Source organism: Manis javanica, chromosome 1 (assembly GCF_040802235.1).
Source record: "Manis javanica isolate MJ-LG chromosome 1, MJ_LKY, whole genome shotgun sequence".
Lineage (NCBI taxonomy): Eukaryota > Metazoa > Chordata > Mammalia > Pholidota > Manidae > Manis > Manis javanica.
The window spans coordinates 97,278,604-97,297,101 of NC_133156.1; the positions used below are offsets into that span (position 1 = coordinate 97,278,604).

At 36.9% G+C, this 18,498-nt stretch overlaps 1 protein-coding gene and 1 non-coding gene across 3 annotated transcripts; one reads left to right on the forward strand and one right to left on the reverse strand.

Annotated features, from left to right (window-relative positions):
* Positions 1–9,016: 9,016 nt before the first annotated feature.
* On the reverse strand, positions 9,017–18,205 carry KGD4 (alpha-ketoglutarate dehydrogenase subunit 4). 2 transcript variants are annotated; one of them, XM_017675898.3, is made up of 4 exons: positions 18,059–18,205; positions 10,973–11,036; positions 9,794–9,978; positions 9,017–9,284 (listed from the first exon to the last, which is right to left on the reverse strand). In XM_017675898.3, the coding sequence occupies exons 1-4, from the start codon at positions 18,098–18,100 to the stop codon at positions 9,267–9,269; spliced, it is 309 nt and encodes a 102-aa protein (XP_017531387.3). In that variant the 5' UTR covers positions 18,101–18,205; the 3' UTR covers positions 9,017–9,266. The 2 variants fall into 2 exon arrangements, with proteins under 2 accessions (XP_017531387.3, XP_017531386.3); XM_017675897.3 differs by lacking the exon at positions 18,059–18,205 and adding an exon at positions 17,828–18,052.
* Positions 11,574–11,680, forward strand: LOC118973867 (U6 spliceosomal RNA). Its single transcript, XR_005063387.1, has one exon. It is a non-coding gene; the product is annotated as a U6 spliceosomal RNA (small nuclear RNA).
* Positions 18,206–18,498: the final 293 nt, after the last annotated feature.

Below are 18,498 nucleotides of genomic sequence, written 5' to 3' on the forward strand. Positions count from 1 at the left end.
GCGGGGGGGGGGGGGGGGGGGGGGGGGGGGCGGGGGCGACACTTTTGGCTCCGCCCCCACTTCCGGGATAGGCGTGTTGCTGTTAAATAGCCCCGCCCTGTGGCAAAGCGCAAGGCTGGGCAGAGGTTGGATTTTCTGCGCTGCGCCCCACCCTGTCACGTGGTCGCCTGGAGCCGGAAGCTGGTTTATCTTCTGGCGGTACCTAGCTCTTCGCCCTGTTGCCGTTTTTTCTTAGACATTTCCTCCACTGCCATGGACGTTTCAGCGTTCTCATACGATGTTTTGAGTTCTGGAATTAATAGGTGTGTAGAGTGTTGAAGACTTGGCGTTGTGCCTGGTCTCGCTCTCTGGTTCCTCCCCTAGGGCGTCCTGTCTCCAGGGTTGCTGTGGACGCCTAGCCCTGCTGGAGTGCCCAGTTCTTAAGGACTAGTCAAGCGAGAGTCTTAGTCCAGTTACTTTATAAAGAAGCACGCCCAGAAACAAAACCCAAATCAACTGAAAACTTTTGTGCTGTACAACTGACTCATCAGTTTTCTACTCTGTAAAATAGACTACATCATAAGTGGTTGTGAGCATTAAATGAGACACACACAAAATTTAAACATAAGTGCTCATTGACCAGTACCCAAATTTGGTTCTCATAAATGTTCATACAAATCCACAAACTATTTATTCAACAAATATATATTGAGTGCTTACTGTGTGTCAGACTGTCAGACTGTCTCCTCCCACAATGAAACAGGCTGTTCTGTGTAACCAATAGACTATGGCACAACTGAATTATGTAACCTCTAAGTCTAGGTAAAAGCCACTGCTGCTTCTGCCTTACATGCTTGGATTATCTGCTCTGAGGGAAGTCAGCCATCTTGTCATGACTTCTCAGGCAGCCCTATGGAGAGCCTACTAGAGAGCCATTGAGACCTCCTGCTAACAGCCAGCATCAGCTTACCAGCCATACGAGTGAGCCACTTTGGAGATCTGTAGATCTTCCAGCTCCAGTAAACATCTCACCTAACTGGAGCTCCACGTAGCATTTGCAACCTTATGACAGATACTGGGAATGCCTAGCCAAGCTACGCCAGAATTCTGACCCAGAGAAAACATGAGCTATTGTGACTATGGCTGTTTTTAGCCACTAAGTTTTGCGGTGATTTATTACAAAGTAAGAGACAATATACTAATTTGATCCTGCCTATCATACTGTATAGTATTGAGCAGGAAAACTAAAACTTGGACAAATTAATCAATTTTCTGATAGTTACATATATTTAAGTGCATAACCCTAAATGAAAATAGAAGCTTACTTACTCTAAGCCAAGCCAGAATTCTTTCTATGGCACCATCCTCTGTGGGAGCTTATGACAGCAATTCCCATTGACAAGCCTGCACTCACAAATTCTGGAAAATAATATTTTTGCATTGTGGTTTTCATGACAGCAGCCATAGAAAGGGTAGCTCTCAGACAGCTCCAGTATTGGGGTTTCTAATTGCTGGCCCACAGTATTTACTCAAGCCAGTCTTCATTACTTAAACTTACTCTGTTTCTGAAAGCAAAAAATTGCTCAGTACTTCCTTTTACTGAAATGAGAAAGCTAAAGAGGAGAAATATGCTAATTTTTAAGAAAATTTTCCAAATAAATTTTTAAAATAATAAAAACAATCATGATGGGGGCCATCAGTTGAGAAATTGGGGATCAACAGTGGTGAGGCTTAGAACCTCACCCCCCCTGTTTTGAGAGAAATCTTCTGCATCCGTGGATGTTTTAATGCCCTTGTCTAGCGTGGATTAACACATAGTCTACAGGCACACACCTGACCATCTACAATTGCTCTCTTACAACACTAAACTATGTTTTCTACCTTTATCTTGCATCTACCTACCACTTTAGCATTTTATTAAAAATAAAAATAATAATAATAATGATAAAGGGAGAAATGTGGGATCAACATATAAATCAAGTATAAAAATCAAACGAATATTCATATTTGACCTGATTGTTTATAGTTCATAATGCGTGATCACAACCGAAAGTTTCTGTGATGACTGCCCTTGTACTGTTCACCATGTAAGAACTTATTCACTATGTAAGAATTTGTTCACCATGTAAGAACTTGTTCGTTATGCTTCAGAAGATTGGAGACTGATGAGAATTAGGCCTGGGGTTGATTAACGATTGTGCATTGAGTCCCCTATACAGAATTTTATTGTTGTTAACAACCATTTGATCAATAAATATGAGAGATGCCCTCTCAAAAAAAAATAAAGAAAGAAATTGGTAAATAGTAAAAAAGTAAAATAGTAAAAAGACTTAATGCACAGGCAATTGGGCATTATTCAACATTATTGCTCATGAGCTACCCTTACTATTAGGGATGACTTCTTTAAAGCATATTCTAGAAATCATTAAAGGTATGGAAGAGAATTTATTTATCTTTTTGAGGCTTTACTGTCACAATAATACATAACCTTGGCACTGTAGGATCTTTTAAAGTTTCATAAATTGCCTAAAGAAGGTAAACATTTAGGTTGATATTACAGGCTGTCAGAAATTAAGAAAGTTAATTGTAAGAACTTACATACATGACTACAATCAAAGCCTGATATTACAGGCTTTCAGAAATTGAGAAATTTAATTGTAAGAACTTACATACATAACTACAACCAAAACAGTAAAATAAAGAACAAGATATTCTTAATAATCCAAAAGACAATAAATTGCAATTATCTAGTCAAACATTTATTTCTATGCCATATTCATTTTGACCTCTTATTTTCAATTTTATACTCTTACATTCTTTTCTGAATATACATTTAAAACTAATCTTTAAGATTTCAGTCCAACAAGAGGAAATAACTATTATAAATTTATATGCACCCAATACAGGAGCACCAACATATGTGAAACAAATACTAACAGAATTAAAGGAGGAAACAGAATGCAAAGCATGCGTTCTAGGAGACTTCAACACACCACTCACTCCAAAGGACAGATCCACCAGACAGAAAATAAGTAAGGACACAGAGGCACTGAACAACACACTAGAACAGATGGACTTAACAGACATCTACAGAACTCTACACCCAAAAGCAGCAGGATACACTTTCTTCTCAAGTGCACATGGAACATTTTCCAGAACAGAGCACATACTAGTCCACAAGAAAAGCCGCAGTAACTCAAAAAGACTGAAATTCTACCAAACAAGTTCTGAGACCAGAAATGCATAAAACTAGAAATAAATTGTACAAACAAAACAAAAAGACTCACAAACACATGGAGGCTTAACAACATGCTCCTAAATGATCAATGGATCAATGACCAAATTAAAACAGAGATCAAGCAACATATGGGGACAAATGACAATGAGAGCATAAAGCCCCAACTTCAGTGGGATGCAGCAAAGGCACTTCTAAGAGTAAAGTATATAGCAATGCAGGCCTATTTAAAGAAGGAGTAAGAACAATCCCAAATGAATAGTCTAAAGTCACAATTAATGACACTGGAAAAAGAACAAATGAGGCCCAAAGTCAGCAGAAGAAGAGACATCATAAGGATCAGAGAAGAAATAAATAAAATTGAGAAGAATAAAACAACAGAAAAAAATCAATGAAACCAAGAGCTGGTTCTTTGAGAAAAATAAACAAAATAGATAAGCCTGTAGCCAGACTTATTAAGAGAAAAAGAGAATCAACACACATCAACAGAATCAGAAATGAGAAAGGAAAAAATCACGATTGACCCCACAGAAATACAAAGAATTATTAAAGAATATTATGAAAACCTATATGTTAACAAGCTGGAAAACCTAGAAGAAATGGACAACTTCCTAGAAAAATACAACCTTCTAAGACTGACCAAGGAAGAAAGAGAAAATCTAAACAGACCAATTACCACTAAAGAAATTGAACTGGTAATCAAAAAACTACTTAAGAAGTTTGGCAGATGGATTCACTGGTAAATTTTATCAGATATATAGACAACACATAATACTCATTCTCCTTAAAGTTTTCCAAAAAGTAGAAGAGGAGGGAATACTTCCAAACTAATTCTGTGAAGCCAGCATCACTCTAATACCAAAACCAGGCAAAGACCCCACAAAAAAAGAAAATTACAGACCAATATCCCTAATGACCATAGATGCAAAGATACTCAACAAAATATTAGCAAACCAAACTCAAAAATATATCAAGAGGATCATACACCATGACCATGTGGGATTCATCTCAGGGATACAAGGATGGTACAACATTTGAAAATCCATCAACATCATCCACCACATCAAAAAAAAGGACAAAAACCACATGGTCATCTCCACAGACACTGAAAAAGCATTCGACAAAATTCAACATCCATTGATGATAAGAACTCTCAACAAAATGGGTATAGAGGGCAAGTACCTCAACATAATAAGGGCCATATATGACAAACCTACAGCCAATATCATACTTAACAGCGAGAAGCTGAAAGCTTTTCCTCTAAGATCAGGTACAAGACAGGGATGCCCACTCACCCCACTGTTATTCAACATAACACTGGAGGTCCTAGCCATAGCAATTAGACAAAACAAAGAAATACAAATAATTCAGATTGGTAAAGAAGTCAAACTGTCACTATTTGTGAATGACGTGATATTCTACATAAAAAAAACCCTAAAGATGCCACTACAAAACTACTAGAATTAATATCTGAACTCAGCAAAGTTGCAGGATACAAATTTAATATACAGAAATCTGTTGCTTTCCTATACACTAACAATGAACTAGCAGAAAGAGAAATCAGGAAAACAATTCCATTCCCAATTGCATCAAAAAGAATAAAATACCTAGGAATAAACCTAACCAAGGAAGTGAAAGACCTATACCCTGAAAACTACAAGACACTCTTAATAGAAAATAAAGAGGACACTAAAAAATGGAAACTCATCCCATGCTCTTAGCTAGGAAGAATTAATATTGTCAAAATGGCCATCCTACCCAAAGCAATCTACAGATTCAATGCAATGCCTATCAAAATACCAACAGCATTCTTCAATGAACTGGAACAAATAGTTTTAAAATTCAAATGGAACCACAAAAGACCCTGAATAGCCAAAGCAATCCTGAGAAGGAAGAATAAAGCAGGGAGTATCTTGCTACCCAGCTTCAAGCTCTACTACAAAGCCACAGTAATCAAGACAATTTGGTACAAGAACAGACCCACAGACCAGTGGAAGAGAATAAAGAGTCCAAATGTTAACCCAAACATATGTAGTCAATTAATATATGATAAAGGAGCCATGGACATACAATGGGGAAATGACAGCCTCTTCAGCAGCTAGTGTTGGTAAAACTGGACAGCTACATGTAAGAGAATAAAACTGGATCATTGTCAAACACCATACACTAAGGTAAATTCAAATTGGATCAAAGACCTGAATGTAAGTCTTGAAACCATAAAACTCTTATAAAAAAACATAGGCAAAAATCTCTTAGACATAAACATGAGCAACTTCTTCATGAACATATGTCCCCGGGCAAGGGAAACAAAAGCAAAAATGAACAAGTGGGACTACATCAAACTAAAAAGCTTTCTTACAGCAAGGATACCACCATTTGAACAAAAAGTCATCCTACAGTATGGGAGAATATACTCATAAATGACAGATATGATAAAGGGTTGACATCCAAAATATATAAAGAGCTCATGTACCTCAACAAACAAAAAGCAAATAATCCAATTAAAAAATGGGCAGAGGAGCTGTAGAGACAGTTCTCCAAAGAAGAAATACAGATAGCTAACAGACACATGAAAAGATGCTCCACATCATTAGTCATCAGAGAAATGCAAATTAAAACCACAATGAGATATCACCTCACACCAGTAAGGATGGCCACCATCCAAAAGACAAACAACAACAAATGTTGGTGAGGTTGTGGAGAAAGGAGAACCCTCCTACACTGCTGGTAGGAATGTAAATTAGTTCAACCATTGTGGAAAGCTGTATGGAGGTTCCTCAAAAAGCTCAAAATAGACATACCATTTGATCCAGGAATTTCACTTCTGGGAATTTACCCTAAGAATGCAGCAGCCCAGTTTGAAAAAGACAGATGCAGCCCTATGTTTATTGCAGCTCTATTTACAATAGCCAAGAAGTGGAAGCAACCTAAGTGTTCATCAGTAGATGAATGGATAAAGAAGATGTGGTACATATACACAATGGAATATTATTCAGCCATAAGAAGAAAACAAATCCTACCATTTGCAACAACATGGATGGAGCTAGAGGGTATTATGCTCAGTGAAATAAGCCAGGCAGAGAAAGAGAAGTACCAAATGATTTCACTCATCTGTGGAGTATAAGAACAAAGAAAAAACTGAAGGAACAAAACAGCAGCAGAATCACAGAACCCAAGAATGGACTAACAGTTACCTAAAGGAAAGGAACTGGGGATGAAGGGTGGGAAGGGAGGTATAAGGGGGGGAGCAGAAAGAAAGGGGGCATTACGATTAGCATGTATAATGTGGGGTGGGGGCACGGGGAGGGCTGTGCAACATAGAGAAGACAAGTAGTGATTCTACAACTTCTTACTACACTGATGGACAGTGACTATAATGGTGTTTGTGGTACTTGGTATTGGGTGGAGTTTAGTAAACATAATGTTCCTCATGTAATTGTAGATTAATGATACCAAAATAAAAAAATAATAATAAAATAAAATAAAAATTCATATGGAACCACCAAAGACCCCGAATAGCCAAAGCAATCCTGAGAAGGAAGAATAAAGAAGGGGGGGTCTCGCTACCCAACTTCAAGCTCTACTACAATGCTGCAGTAATCAACACAATTAGGTACTGGCACAAGAACAGACCCACAGACCAGTGGAACAGAATAGAGTCCAGATATTAACCCAAACATAAATGGTTAATTAATATATGATAAAGGAGCCATGGACATACAGTGGGGAAATGACAGTCTCTTCAACAGATAGTTCTGACAAAACTGGACAGCCACATGTAAGAGAATGAAACTGGATCACCGCATAACCCCATACACAAAAGTAAATTTGAAATGGATCAAGGACCTGAATGTAAGTCTTGAAACCATAAAACTCTTAGAATAAAACATAGGCAAAAATCTCTTAGACATAAACATGAGTGACTTCTTCATGAACATATTTCCCTGGGCAAGGAAAAGAAAAGCAAAAATGAAAAAGTGGGACTACATCAAACTGAAAAGCTTCTGTACAGCAAAGGACACTATCAATAAAACAAAAAGATACCCTACAGTATGGGAGAATATACTCATAAATGACAGATCCGATAAGGGCTTGACATCCAAAATATATAAAGAGCTCATGCACCTCAACCAACAAAAAGCAAATAATCCAATTAAAAAATGGGCAGAGGAGCTGAACAGACAGTTCTCCAAAGAAATTCAGATATCCAACAGACACATGAAAAGATGCTCCACATCGCTAGTTATCAGAGAAATGCAAATTAAAACCACAATGAGATATCACCTCACACCAGTAAGGATGGCTACCATCCAAAAGACAAACAACAAAAAATGTTGGCGAGGTTGTGGAGAAAGGGGTATCCTCCTACACTGCTGGTGGGGATGTAAATTAGTTCAACCATTGTGGAAAGCAGTATGGAGGTTCCTCAAAACACTCAAAATAAAAATACCATTTGAACCAGGAATTCCACTCCTAGAAATTTACCCTAAGAATGCAGCAGCCCAGTTTGAAAAAGACAGATGCACTCCTCTGTCTACAATAGCCAAGAAATGGAAGCAACCTAAATGTTCATCAGTAGATGAATGAATAAAGATGATGTGGTACATATACACAATGGAATATTATTCAGCCATAAGAAGAAAACAAATCCTACCATTTGCAACAACATGGATGGAGCTAGAGGGTATTATGCTCAGTGAAATAAGCCAGGTGGAGAGAGACAAGTACCAAATGATTTCACTCATCTGTGGAGTATAAGAACAAAGAAAAAACTGAAGGAACAAAACAGCAGCAAAATCACAGAACTCAAGAATGGTCTAACAGTTACCAAAGGGAAAGGGACTGGGGAGAAAGGGAGGGAAGAGAGGGATAAGGGGGAGGGGGAAAAGGGGGCATTATGATTAGCATATATAATGTGGGGGGGCATGGGGGCGCTGTGCAACACAGAGAAGACAAGCAGTGATTCTACAGCATGTTACTATGCCAATGAACTGTGACTGTAATGGGGTTTGTGGTAGGGACTTGGTGAAGGGGGAAGCCTAGTAAAGATAATGTTCCTCGTGTAATTGTAGATTAATGATACCAAAAAAAAAAAAAACTGAAGGAGCAAAACAGCGGAAGACTCACAGAACCCAAGAATGGACTAACAGTTACCAAAAGGAAAGGGACTGGGGAGGATGAGTGTGAAAGGAGGGATAAGGGAGGTGGGGAGAGAAGAAAAGGGGCATAATGATTAGCATGTATAATATGTGTGTGGGGGCACGGGGAGGCCTGTACAACACAGAGAAGACAAGTAGTGATTCTACAGCATCTTACTACACTGATGGACAGTGACTGTAATGGGGTTTGTGGGGGGAACTTGGTGATCGGGTGAGTCTAGTAAACATAGTGTTCCTTATGTAATTGTAGATTAATTATACCAAAATAAAAAAATAAAAAATAAATCTTTTGTGTTAAGTCTCCAGGCTTAATTCCACAGAGGGTCTGTTTTACCTTGGCAATATTTTTATCATTTAGAGGAGGATAGTCTTATTAAGCCAGTTATACTCCAGTACCTTTATGAATGAAAAAAACATTAAGAGAATTAAAAATAATGGAGTCATTATTTCACTAATCCTCGTCTAATTTCAGGAAAATCACTTCCCAAAAGCAGCAAATCTGCCTTTTAAATTCTTTCCATGTCTAAACAGAACCTAAAAGAAAAGTGAAATTTTGGAAAACCTATTGATAGTTTACTAAACATTGTGTGCTTTTAGTAGTTTAACACTGGTAATAGTTGATAATCATGAGTAAACTAAAGGCTAACATTTCAAAATGTATACTTTAATAAGGATAAAGTATATAAACAATTAGGTAAGCTGTGGAGAAGCTGACCAAGATACATAAATTAGGAGATACAAGTGTCTGTCTAAATTTTCCGTATTTCATTTTTTTTTACAGAATATTTATTAAAATTGTTTAATGCACGACTTCTCATTTGTCATTTTGGAAGTCCTTTATTACAAAGACTATTCTTTTGTCTGATGACAAACAGCAGCCACACTGTCAGTGATTATTCTGGACCTCCACGCTGAAAAGAAAAAAATAAAGCAGTTGAGGTAAGATGCTAAAATTTACAGAACAAATGTTTTCATGACCACTGCAGAAATTTAAATCATTTTAAGCAAATCAACTTTAGTTTTTAAAAAACAATTTTGGGTTTTTCATTGCTTCTGGGTACTCATATCAGTTATAAAAATTCAGATCTGGAAGGGTCTCAAGGTTGATCCAGATCAGTAATCCTGTAATTCTTGGTCTCAGAAGCCCTTTACACACTGAAAAAGTACTAAAGACCATAAAGAGCTTTTTTCATGTGGCTGTTTGCTTGCTGTTTGTTTACCCTATTATACTTCTACACACACAGTCCTTCATGTACTTTTACTGAGGGCTCAGACATAGTTTATTTTTTACTATCTCAGTCTTACTGTAGATACATGGTGAAAAGACAACGGAAGAGCATATAAATCAGCATATGAAATTTCAAAAGCCAGAAATGTTAGGGTGTTTTGTACAGTATTGTGATAAAGAGCAACAACGTACTTGGATAAATTCAATTTCTTCTTGAGATACAGGTTTCCTTCTGTATTTCTGAGGTAATGTTTTTATTATGTCTGCCGTGTCTGGTGGACCCTGATGCATCGGCCAGTCTGGTGTTTTACTTCCCTTAGAATGCTGTGAAATTGAAGAGTGAGATGGTAGTCCTGTTGATCTCAAAACTTCTGATACTGAAATTAAAAAAAAAAAATTAGAGAAATCATTCAGGTACTTTAAAATACTATTTTGAGTTATGTATTATTGAATAATCAAGTCATTCTTGATAAGTATCATAATGGTAAGTGGTCAGTATTATAGAGTCAGTTGGGTAGATATATATGATTTCATAAAGTTCTTTTTAAAATAAATGAGGCAGTTTTAAGTGAGTGGATTACTAAATTGAACAAATTGGTAAAATAATGAAATTTCTAGGCAACAGAGTTTAAGCCATTTGGATAATCTACGTTACTTAAGGTTTCATGTGGTGGAGTTCACAAGTAATATCTTGCAACGGGAAACAAGAAAGTTGGTAAATATGGATGAGAGTAGTTTTCTCAATACCTTTATGCTTGTTTATCACCTACATCTTAATTCTTCAAGAGTTGTAAGTTAAAAATATCCCTATAAAATTCGTTAAAATTCTCCGTGAATTCAAGATCAAGTACCTTATAATAATAAAAACAGGGACCAAGGATCTAGCAAAAAGGAGGGTCAGAGAAAACCAGGACTTTGTTCAGAATCTTCTATTACTTTATAGGCAATGATTGCTAAGGTTTAAGATAAACTAAGAAATATTTAATGATTGAATGACTACATAAATGAGTGACTGAAAGAAAAAAAGATTAGTTGTGAGAAAAATATAGGATTGTTATTATTTCTCACACTCTCTAAAAACATAAGCTTTGGAGATTCTTCTAAAACACAGAAGAAAAGAAAGGTAGGACAAAAATTCCCCACATAAACTCAGTATCGCTAAAAATTCAGAGACTCTCTTGAGTCACTACCTTTCTACATGGAGGTAATAAAAAGTTAATTTCTACTTGAATGCAACCTAAGGTACCATTTTGATCAAAGCTACAAGAGTCTACCTGACTTTAAAATGAGAAATATTGCCTATAATAGAATATTTATGTATAAATATGCATGTACACGTTTTCTTAAAAATTTAAGTAAAGTACAACTTACCATTGGGTTTAGGATTATCTCTTCTGTCAGGGAACCTTATTAGTGGAGTATGTGGCTTGACTACCTAAAGGAAAAAGAAAATATGCACACAAAACAAAGATGAATCACTAAAATATTCATTAACTATAAATGAATTACTATAAATTAACTATAAATTACTATAAAATAACTATAAATTAACTACTAAACCTGACAGATACCTTAGTTAAAATAGCTTAGATAATACTAACAATACTAATACTAATAAATACTTATAATAAAATAATTTTAATATTTGGCAGCAACCTTAAATTTTACTATTTTACTCGTTCCCAAGCAGGAAAGCTGGTCTCTGAACTATTAACTTGTTTATCTTATCTGCTATTCATAATAACTTTGTACTTCCTATATCACAAGACATTTAACTGTATTACCAACTGAACTCAAAACATCCTTATGTAGAAGACGATACAGATTTTGTGTTGCCTGATTTATATATCACCCTGCTACTTGGTAAGAACTGGAAGTTCCCTGACTTTATCAAATATTGTTTCCCTACTATGCAGTTTAGAATAGGATAAAAAAGCATACTGAAAATTAGGTAATAAAAAATACTTTTTCTGTGCTCGCTTCGGCAGCACATATCCTAAAACTGGAATGATACAGGGAAGATTAGCATGGCCCCTGTGCAAGGATGACACACAAATTTGTGAAGCATTCCATATTTTTAAAAAATTTAAAAAAAAACACAACTTTTTCTGGCCACAAAAGTAACACATGTTTGATGTGAATAATTTTGAAAAAAAATGCAGAAAAGCACAAAGAAGAAAATACTACCCCCAAACCCACATAAAAAAGATTAAAAAATTTGGTAGCCCCTTGGTCTTTTTCTTATACCCAGAAAAATACATATTTTTAGAATACTATTTTTAAACAAATATTTGAAGCGTATTAATGTTTTGTCCCTAAAATTCCAGATAATGGTATGGAGGACCTTAAATGGGCCTTTTGGTATGAAATCTTCTAAATATACAATGTAAGACTCTAATGAACAGAGTCCCTAGTATTTTCAACTAAAGCAGTCTATAAGTTGCTTTCTAATTAGTGCTAATGATGTATTTGTTTATCTGCAATATATTTGTATATATGTACTACATATTACACATTTTATAAGAGTACAGAAAACAGACTTCTTGTGATGCACCTCAAAACTTCCTACTATAATTCGGCTGCTGTGAGAATATGCTGGAAGGTAGTTGCCTCCCTCAGTACAAACACATGGTCAACTCTTCCGTTTTTTAAATATTTTTTTAAAATGTTCACCAGCTTTCAGGATAAGCTTCAAACTCATAGTTGGTACTCACAAGCCCTATCATGATCTGGTCTTGTGCACCTTTTACTCCAGGTTTTCTGAAATACTTTTCATTTTTCTAATTCATCATGCCATTTCCACTGCTTTGAGTTGGTATTCTCTACTAGGCAATCTGTCCCCAATCCCACCCGACTTCCATGCCTCCAATTTTTCAGACTGCTTAACTTTTAAAACAGCTAAAATATCACTCCTCTCTATGAAGTTACCCCTGATTCCAAAATCTGATTTAAAAACTCATGTGTTTTCATGGCACCCTGAATATCTTAAGAGTACTGTGCAGAGGACAGTTCAATGAGCCAATTATAACAGGGTGCCAAGCTCCTGGAAAGTCAGAATCAAGAGAATTAAAATATTTCTGCAGCCATGCTGGTTGCTCAGGCAACAATTGTCAAGTGAGTGAATACACCATTTGTAAATTAGGACTAATTATTAGGCATATGAGTGTGTGTGTGTACATACATACACATACACTAGAGAGAAATGTACATACATGAGAAAGCATCCAATTCAACAATGCTTTTGTACACTTAAAAATATGATACCAAGACTGTAACTCCTATTCTATATTTGCTTTGCCTGGAATACTTTCACCTATCTGTTTATTTTATTTTTAATAGATTTTTTTTTAGAGCAGTTTTAGATTCATAGCAAAACTGAGCAGAAAATATACACAGTTCCCATATACCACTGGGCACTGATCCTTCTACAGCATCTCTCATTATCAATATCCCCCACTAGAGTTATCTGTTACAATTGATGGAACTCCAGTGACATGTCATTATCATCCAAAGTTTTACAGTAGAGTTCATTCTTGGTGTGGTGCATTCTATTGGTTTTGACAAATGTATAATGACACGTATTCACCATACAGAATAGTTTCAGTGCCCTAAGAATTTGTGTTCTGCCTTTTCATTCCTTTCTCACCTGCTAACCCTTAGCAATCACTCATCTGTTTACTGTCTCTATAGTTTTGCCATTTCCAGAATGTCAAATAGTCGGAATCATTCATTATCATAACCTTCTCAGATTGGCTTTTTTTCACTCTTAATATGCATGTAATTCTACATCTTTTCATGGATTGGCAGCTCATTTCTTTTTAGTGTTGAATATTACAATACTACATTGTCTGGATGTGTCAGAATTCATTAATTCACCTGAGGGACATCTTGGTTGCTTTTAAGGTTTGGCAGTTATAAATAAAGCTGCTATAAAAATCCATGTGCATGTTTGTGTGTGAAAATGAAATTTAAACTCATTTTGGTAAATATCAAAGAATGACTGAATGAACATATGGTACAAGAATGTTTAGTTTTGTAAGAAACTCTCAAACTGCCTTCTGAAGTGGCTTTATCATTTTGCATTTCCACCATCAGTGTTAATAGATTTCCTGTTGCTCCATGCATGCTCCAAAATCCTTGTCAGCATTTTGTGGTGTTAGTGGCCAGGTTTTGGCCATTCCATTATGTATATAGCAGTATGTCATCATTTCAATTTGCAATTCCTTAATGACATATAATGTTGAGCATCTTTTCATATGCTTATTTATCATCTGTACATCTTCTTTGGTGAGGTCTGTTCAGATCTCTTGCCCATTTTTAAATCAGGGTTTTTCTTATTGTTGAATTTGAAGAGTTCTTTGTACACCTTTGGTTGATAGTCCTTTATTTGACATGTTTTGGCAAATATTTTCTCTCAGTCTGTGGCTTGTCTTCTCACTCTCTTGACAGTGTTTTTTGCAGACCATAAGTTTTTAATTTTAATGAAACAGCTTATCAATTATTTCTTTCAAGGATTATGCCTTTGGTATTATTTTCTCCTATGTTATCTTGTAGGAGTTTCAGTTTTGCATTTTATATATATTTCTATGATGAATTTTGCATTAATTTTTGTAAAGAGTATAGGTCTAGATTTTTTTCAAGTGGATATCTAGTTGTTTTGACACCATTTATTGAAAAGACTACCTTTTCTCCATTGTATTTATTGCCTCTGCTCCTTTGTCAAAGATCAGTTGACAATCCTTTTATTTTTACCTTTCAAAGTCTCTTAGTTTTAGCCGTGCCTCTTATATGCAGATTAGCATTGGATGTTCACTTTTTAACCAATTTGAGAATACTTTCAAAAGAGGAGTTGACCGTTTACATTTACAGATATAACTCACAAGTTTGGTATATTTCTGTCATGCCCTCTTATGATTATTTAAGTATAAATTCTTTTGTCATATGATCTTTTTCTTTGCTTTCATTTGTGTGAAATTTAGTTTATACCTTTGTATAATGTTTCTATTACTACTGTTAGATAATACTCTTAGTTGTCTCTTTTTAAGATATTTTCTGTTGGTTCATTATTATGAGAAAAAAATGAAAGTAGATGATGGTAATCTCTTTTCTACCTTCCCTCCTCATCTTTTACTACCAGATAATACCCAGAGACAATTAGAAAGCTTATTCTATTTTCTGTATACTCTTCCTCTTACTCCTCCAATTTTAAAGTTATATTAAATCTATACTATCACAACAAATAGTATTACCAAACATCTTTCACCCTTATCTCCATTTTAAAATCTTAGTTCTACAGTTAAATACATCCAGTGTTCATATGCAGTTCTTATACAGAAATAACTCCACATACAGTTAAGTATTCCCTAGTCATCTGAAGCTCATTCTCTGGGAGATTTAGTAGGAAGGGCTCCAGGGAGTAATATTCCCTGAATTATTAAAGGTTTAGAAGAGTTTGTGGCCTTTATACTTGAAGGTCAATGTGGCTGGATAAATCTTTGGTTCACACATTCTTTCCTTAACTACCTTACATGTTATCCACATGTCCTCTTTTATGAATTACTGTTGAAAACTCTAACAGCTTTCATTCTAAGTGTTTGGTCTTCCTGCCTGCATCACCAAAGGATTTCTTCTTTTTTCTCTAAAATCTAATGATTTTACTAGAATATACCCATACTGGGTCAATGCTGTCAAATACAAGGTACAGTATTTTAACTTTTCTATCAGGAAAGTTTTATAGAATAGGTTTTAGAATTTGTTCTATTTGCTTTTACTTTTTCAGAGACTGCTTACTATTCAAAAGTTGTTTTCCTGTCTTCTATCACTTTCTCTGAATCCTTTTAATCTTTCTTCATTAACCTGTGATTTTTTAACAATCTTCTCTTTTCATCCACTGTTTCCTTTATCAAGACTTCTGAGTTGCCAACTACCTTTATATTCCTTCTGGTTTAGTGTTTACTTCTTAAAGGTTCTTTTTTTTTTCAATTTATTTTTTAAGGAGTTCATAGCCATCCCTAAAATCTTAACTTAAAATCCAACCTCCCCTACAATCTTCTAACCTGTAACTCTCTTCTCTGTCACTTCCCACTATTATTTTAATCAAACTTTTCATTTCCTTTATCATTCCCTTTTCTCCTAGTCAGTTGGTTCCATCCTGACTTGATTTCCTTTCTTATCTATCCTAGAGCCCACAGTCCATTCAACATTCTCTTACCTGCACTCAACTTCCTTGCTGGAAGCTTATTTTCATCTCACTTCTACATCCCAAACCCTGAATTAATCCAATCATCCATCTTCTGGGTCTCATACAGTCAAATGATTTCCTTAATGGTAAAATCAACTTTCTACTATTCCATCAGCCCAACAATATCAGATATATACTGCTTAGCATACAGCAGGCATGAATTTCTGTAACTTAATCTTCTAAAATTATTTCAGAATATCCTATAGTCCAGCCAAATTCCTCTACTTAATGTAGATACCATGCTTTATGAATTTCCATCAGTTTGTGCCAGGCAGTCTGTTGAAATACTACTCTTTCTTCAAGGATGGATCCACAGCCAAGTTCTAAGTTCTACAGAGGCACCACGTCTGTCTTGTTGGCACTGTAGTCCCAGCACTGAGTAGACTTCTGGCACAAAAGCACTCAATAAATTTTGGTAATGTAACATGTAATTATTACATAATGTTAGAACATATTGCTCTGTTTATGAATATCCGAGTACAAGTCTTGCAGCTGTTAGAAGGAGAGTGTTCCTTATTGTATATCTCACAGTATCTTTTTAAAACATCAGTAGTTAGTTCTTTATTATTGCTGTGTACTGTTCCATTATAGCAAATCCACCACAGTATGTCCTTCTAATGGACATTTGGATTGTTTCTGGTTTGGGGGTTATTATGAATAAGGTATCTATGAACATTTTTATATGAGTCCTTTTATAGGTATATGTAACTTCTTTCTCTTGGGTATAAACTTAGTTGTAGAATTGCTGGGTCACAGAGTAGGTATGTTAACTATCAGTGACTGTTTTGTTTTCCAAAGTGGCCATACCATTTTATACTCCTAACAGCAATGTATGAGGGTTTCAGGTGCTTCACATTCTGATGATCACTTGTTTGATATTATTGTCAGTCTTCTTAACATATCATTTTGGTGAGTGTAGTAGTAGTTCCTGGTACTAATTTGTATTTTCTTGGCAAGTAATGAAGTTGAGCATCTTTTCACAGGCTTACCACTCATTTGGATATCTCCTTTTGTGTAGTATCAAGTTTTTAACCCATTTTTAAACTGGGCTATATTATGGATACCACTCCTCTGTTAGATGTTCTTGTCTTCACAGAATCTTTAGTTAATGCTCTGTAACTCCCCAGTGAATGAATAAGTGAAAATCATTTGGTGCAATGGGACCAAAGACAGGAATCTAGGATTATCTTGCAGACAAACTTTAAGAAAAGGTCTTTTAAGAGCTATATTTGTGCAACATACAAAGACCTCTCATACAAAGTTAAAAGTTAATCATACAGTGAACAGAAGTTAATCATAATACACTTTCAGAGTTAAAGAGATTGTGTAAACCAACCACAAAAGCGGAGGGTTTGTCTCTTTACATGCCAATTTTACCTCTCCTATTCAAGCTAGAGACCACAGCTGGAGAAGCAAATACAAAAAGCTCTTAGGAGCTAGTAACTGATGTGTGGATAAACAATAAAGCTCCTCTAGCAGCCAATCTAAACTCAGAAGAAAAAAAACTTGCAAAATTAACACTAATGGGCTAAAGAGATCCTGGCAGAGGGCAGTCCAGGGACACCGGAGCAGCAATGTGCCTGCCTACCTGCTCAGATGCAGCACTCCCGCGAACAGGCTCGAACACTCAGCCTATTACATATTAGTACTTTTTTTTTTCCCTCTCTATTCCCCTCATCTGGCCTGTAACCACACGCTTACACTGGTGAGGGAAATCCCGGCTCGGACAAGGACGCTGCCAACGGGGCTAATTCTCAGGCCATCCCCAAGACCTTGAAGGGACACTGGGTCAGTTCAGATACAGACTTCCCTTCCCGGCACTCGCCGCTACCGCCCTCCTTCCGATTGGCTGTTCCCGGACATCACTGACAATACAAGACGCTGATTGGCCACACGATTGCCTGCCTAGCTCGCAGACTCCTAGGAGGGCTAAGGAGGTCCTGGCGGAGGACAGTCCAGGGACACCGGAGCAGTCATGCGCCTACCTGCTGAGATGGCAGCACTCCCGCGGCCTGGCTCGAGCCCTCAGCTGCGGCCCTAGGCTCAATACCCGACCCAGTGGGCGCAAGGTCCACTTCTCCCACACCCTCCCGGCGCCGCCACAGGGCCGCGGTCATCGCGCTGCCTCCGCTACCGCCTTTTCTCCCCAGCGCGGTGGCTACTGTCAGCACCATCCCTATCGCCTACGGTGTGGAAAAGAGACTGAATCTCTTTACCTGAACGACCCTGCTGGCAGACGCCATCTTGCTGCCCATCATGACCCCCGAGAAGGGGCAGCTTCCGGGGCGCTGGCGAGCCACAGCGATAACGGGAGTCACGGACAGCTGGGGGCGGGCCTGCCTGCGACGTCACGGGGAGGGGCGTGCGGGCGTTCCGGCAGCAGGGAGAGTCCTTCTCTTCTCGCGTAGGAACCTACCCACGTGTTTCCCACTGTTTTGTTTTGGGGACGAAGGTTTATGATGCTGGGTTTATTTACTCTCTAGTCTATAAGTGATCCAAGACCACTTCCTCTCCAGGAAGAGTTTCTAATTTCTGTATAGTACAAAATTTAATCTGAAACCAAGTAATACAAACTCTCGTGGCTTCCTAAAATCAACCATCATGTTACAACCTGAGGAGCGGCAAGCTCAGAAAGGGTTGGTATTTTCCGGGTGTA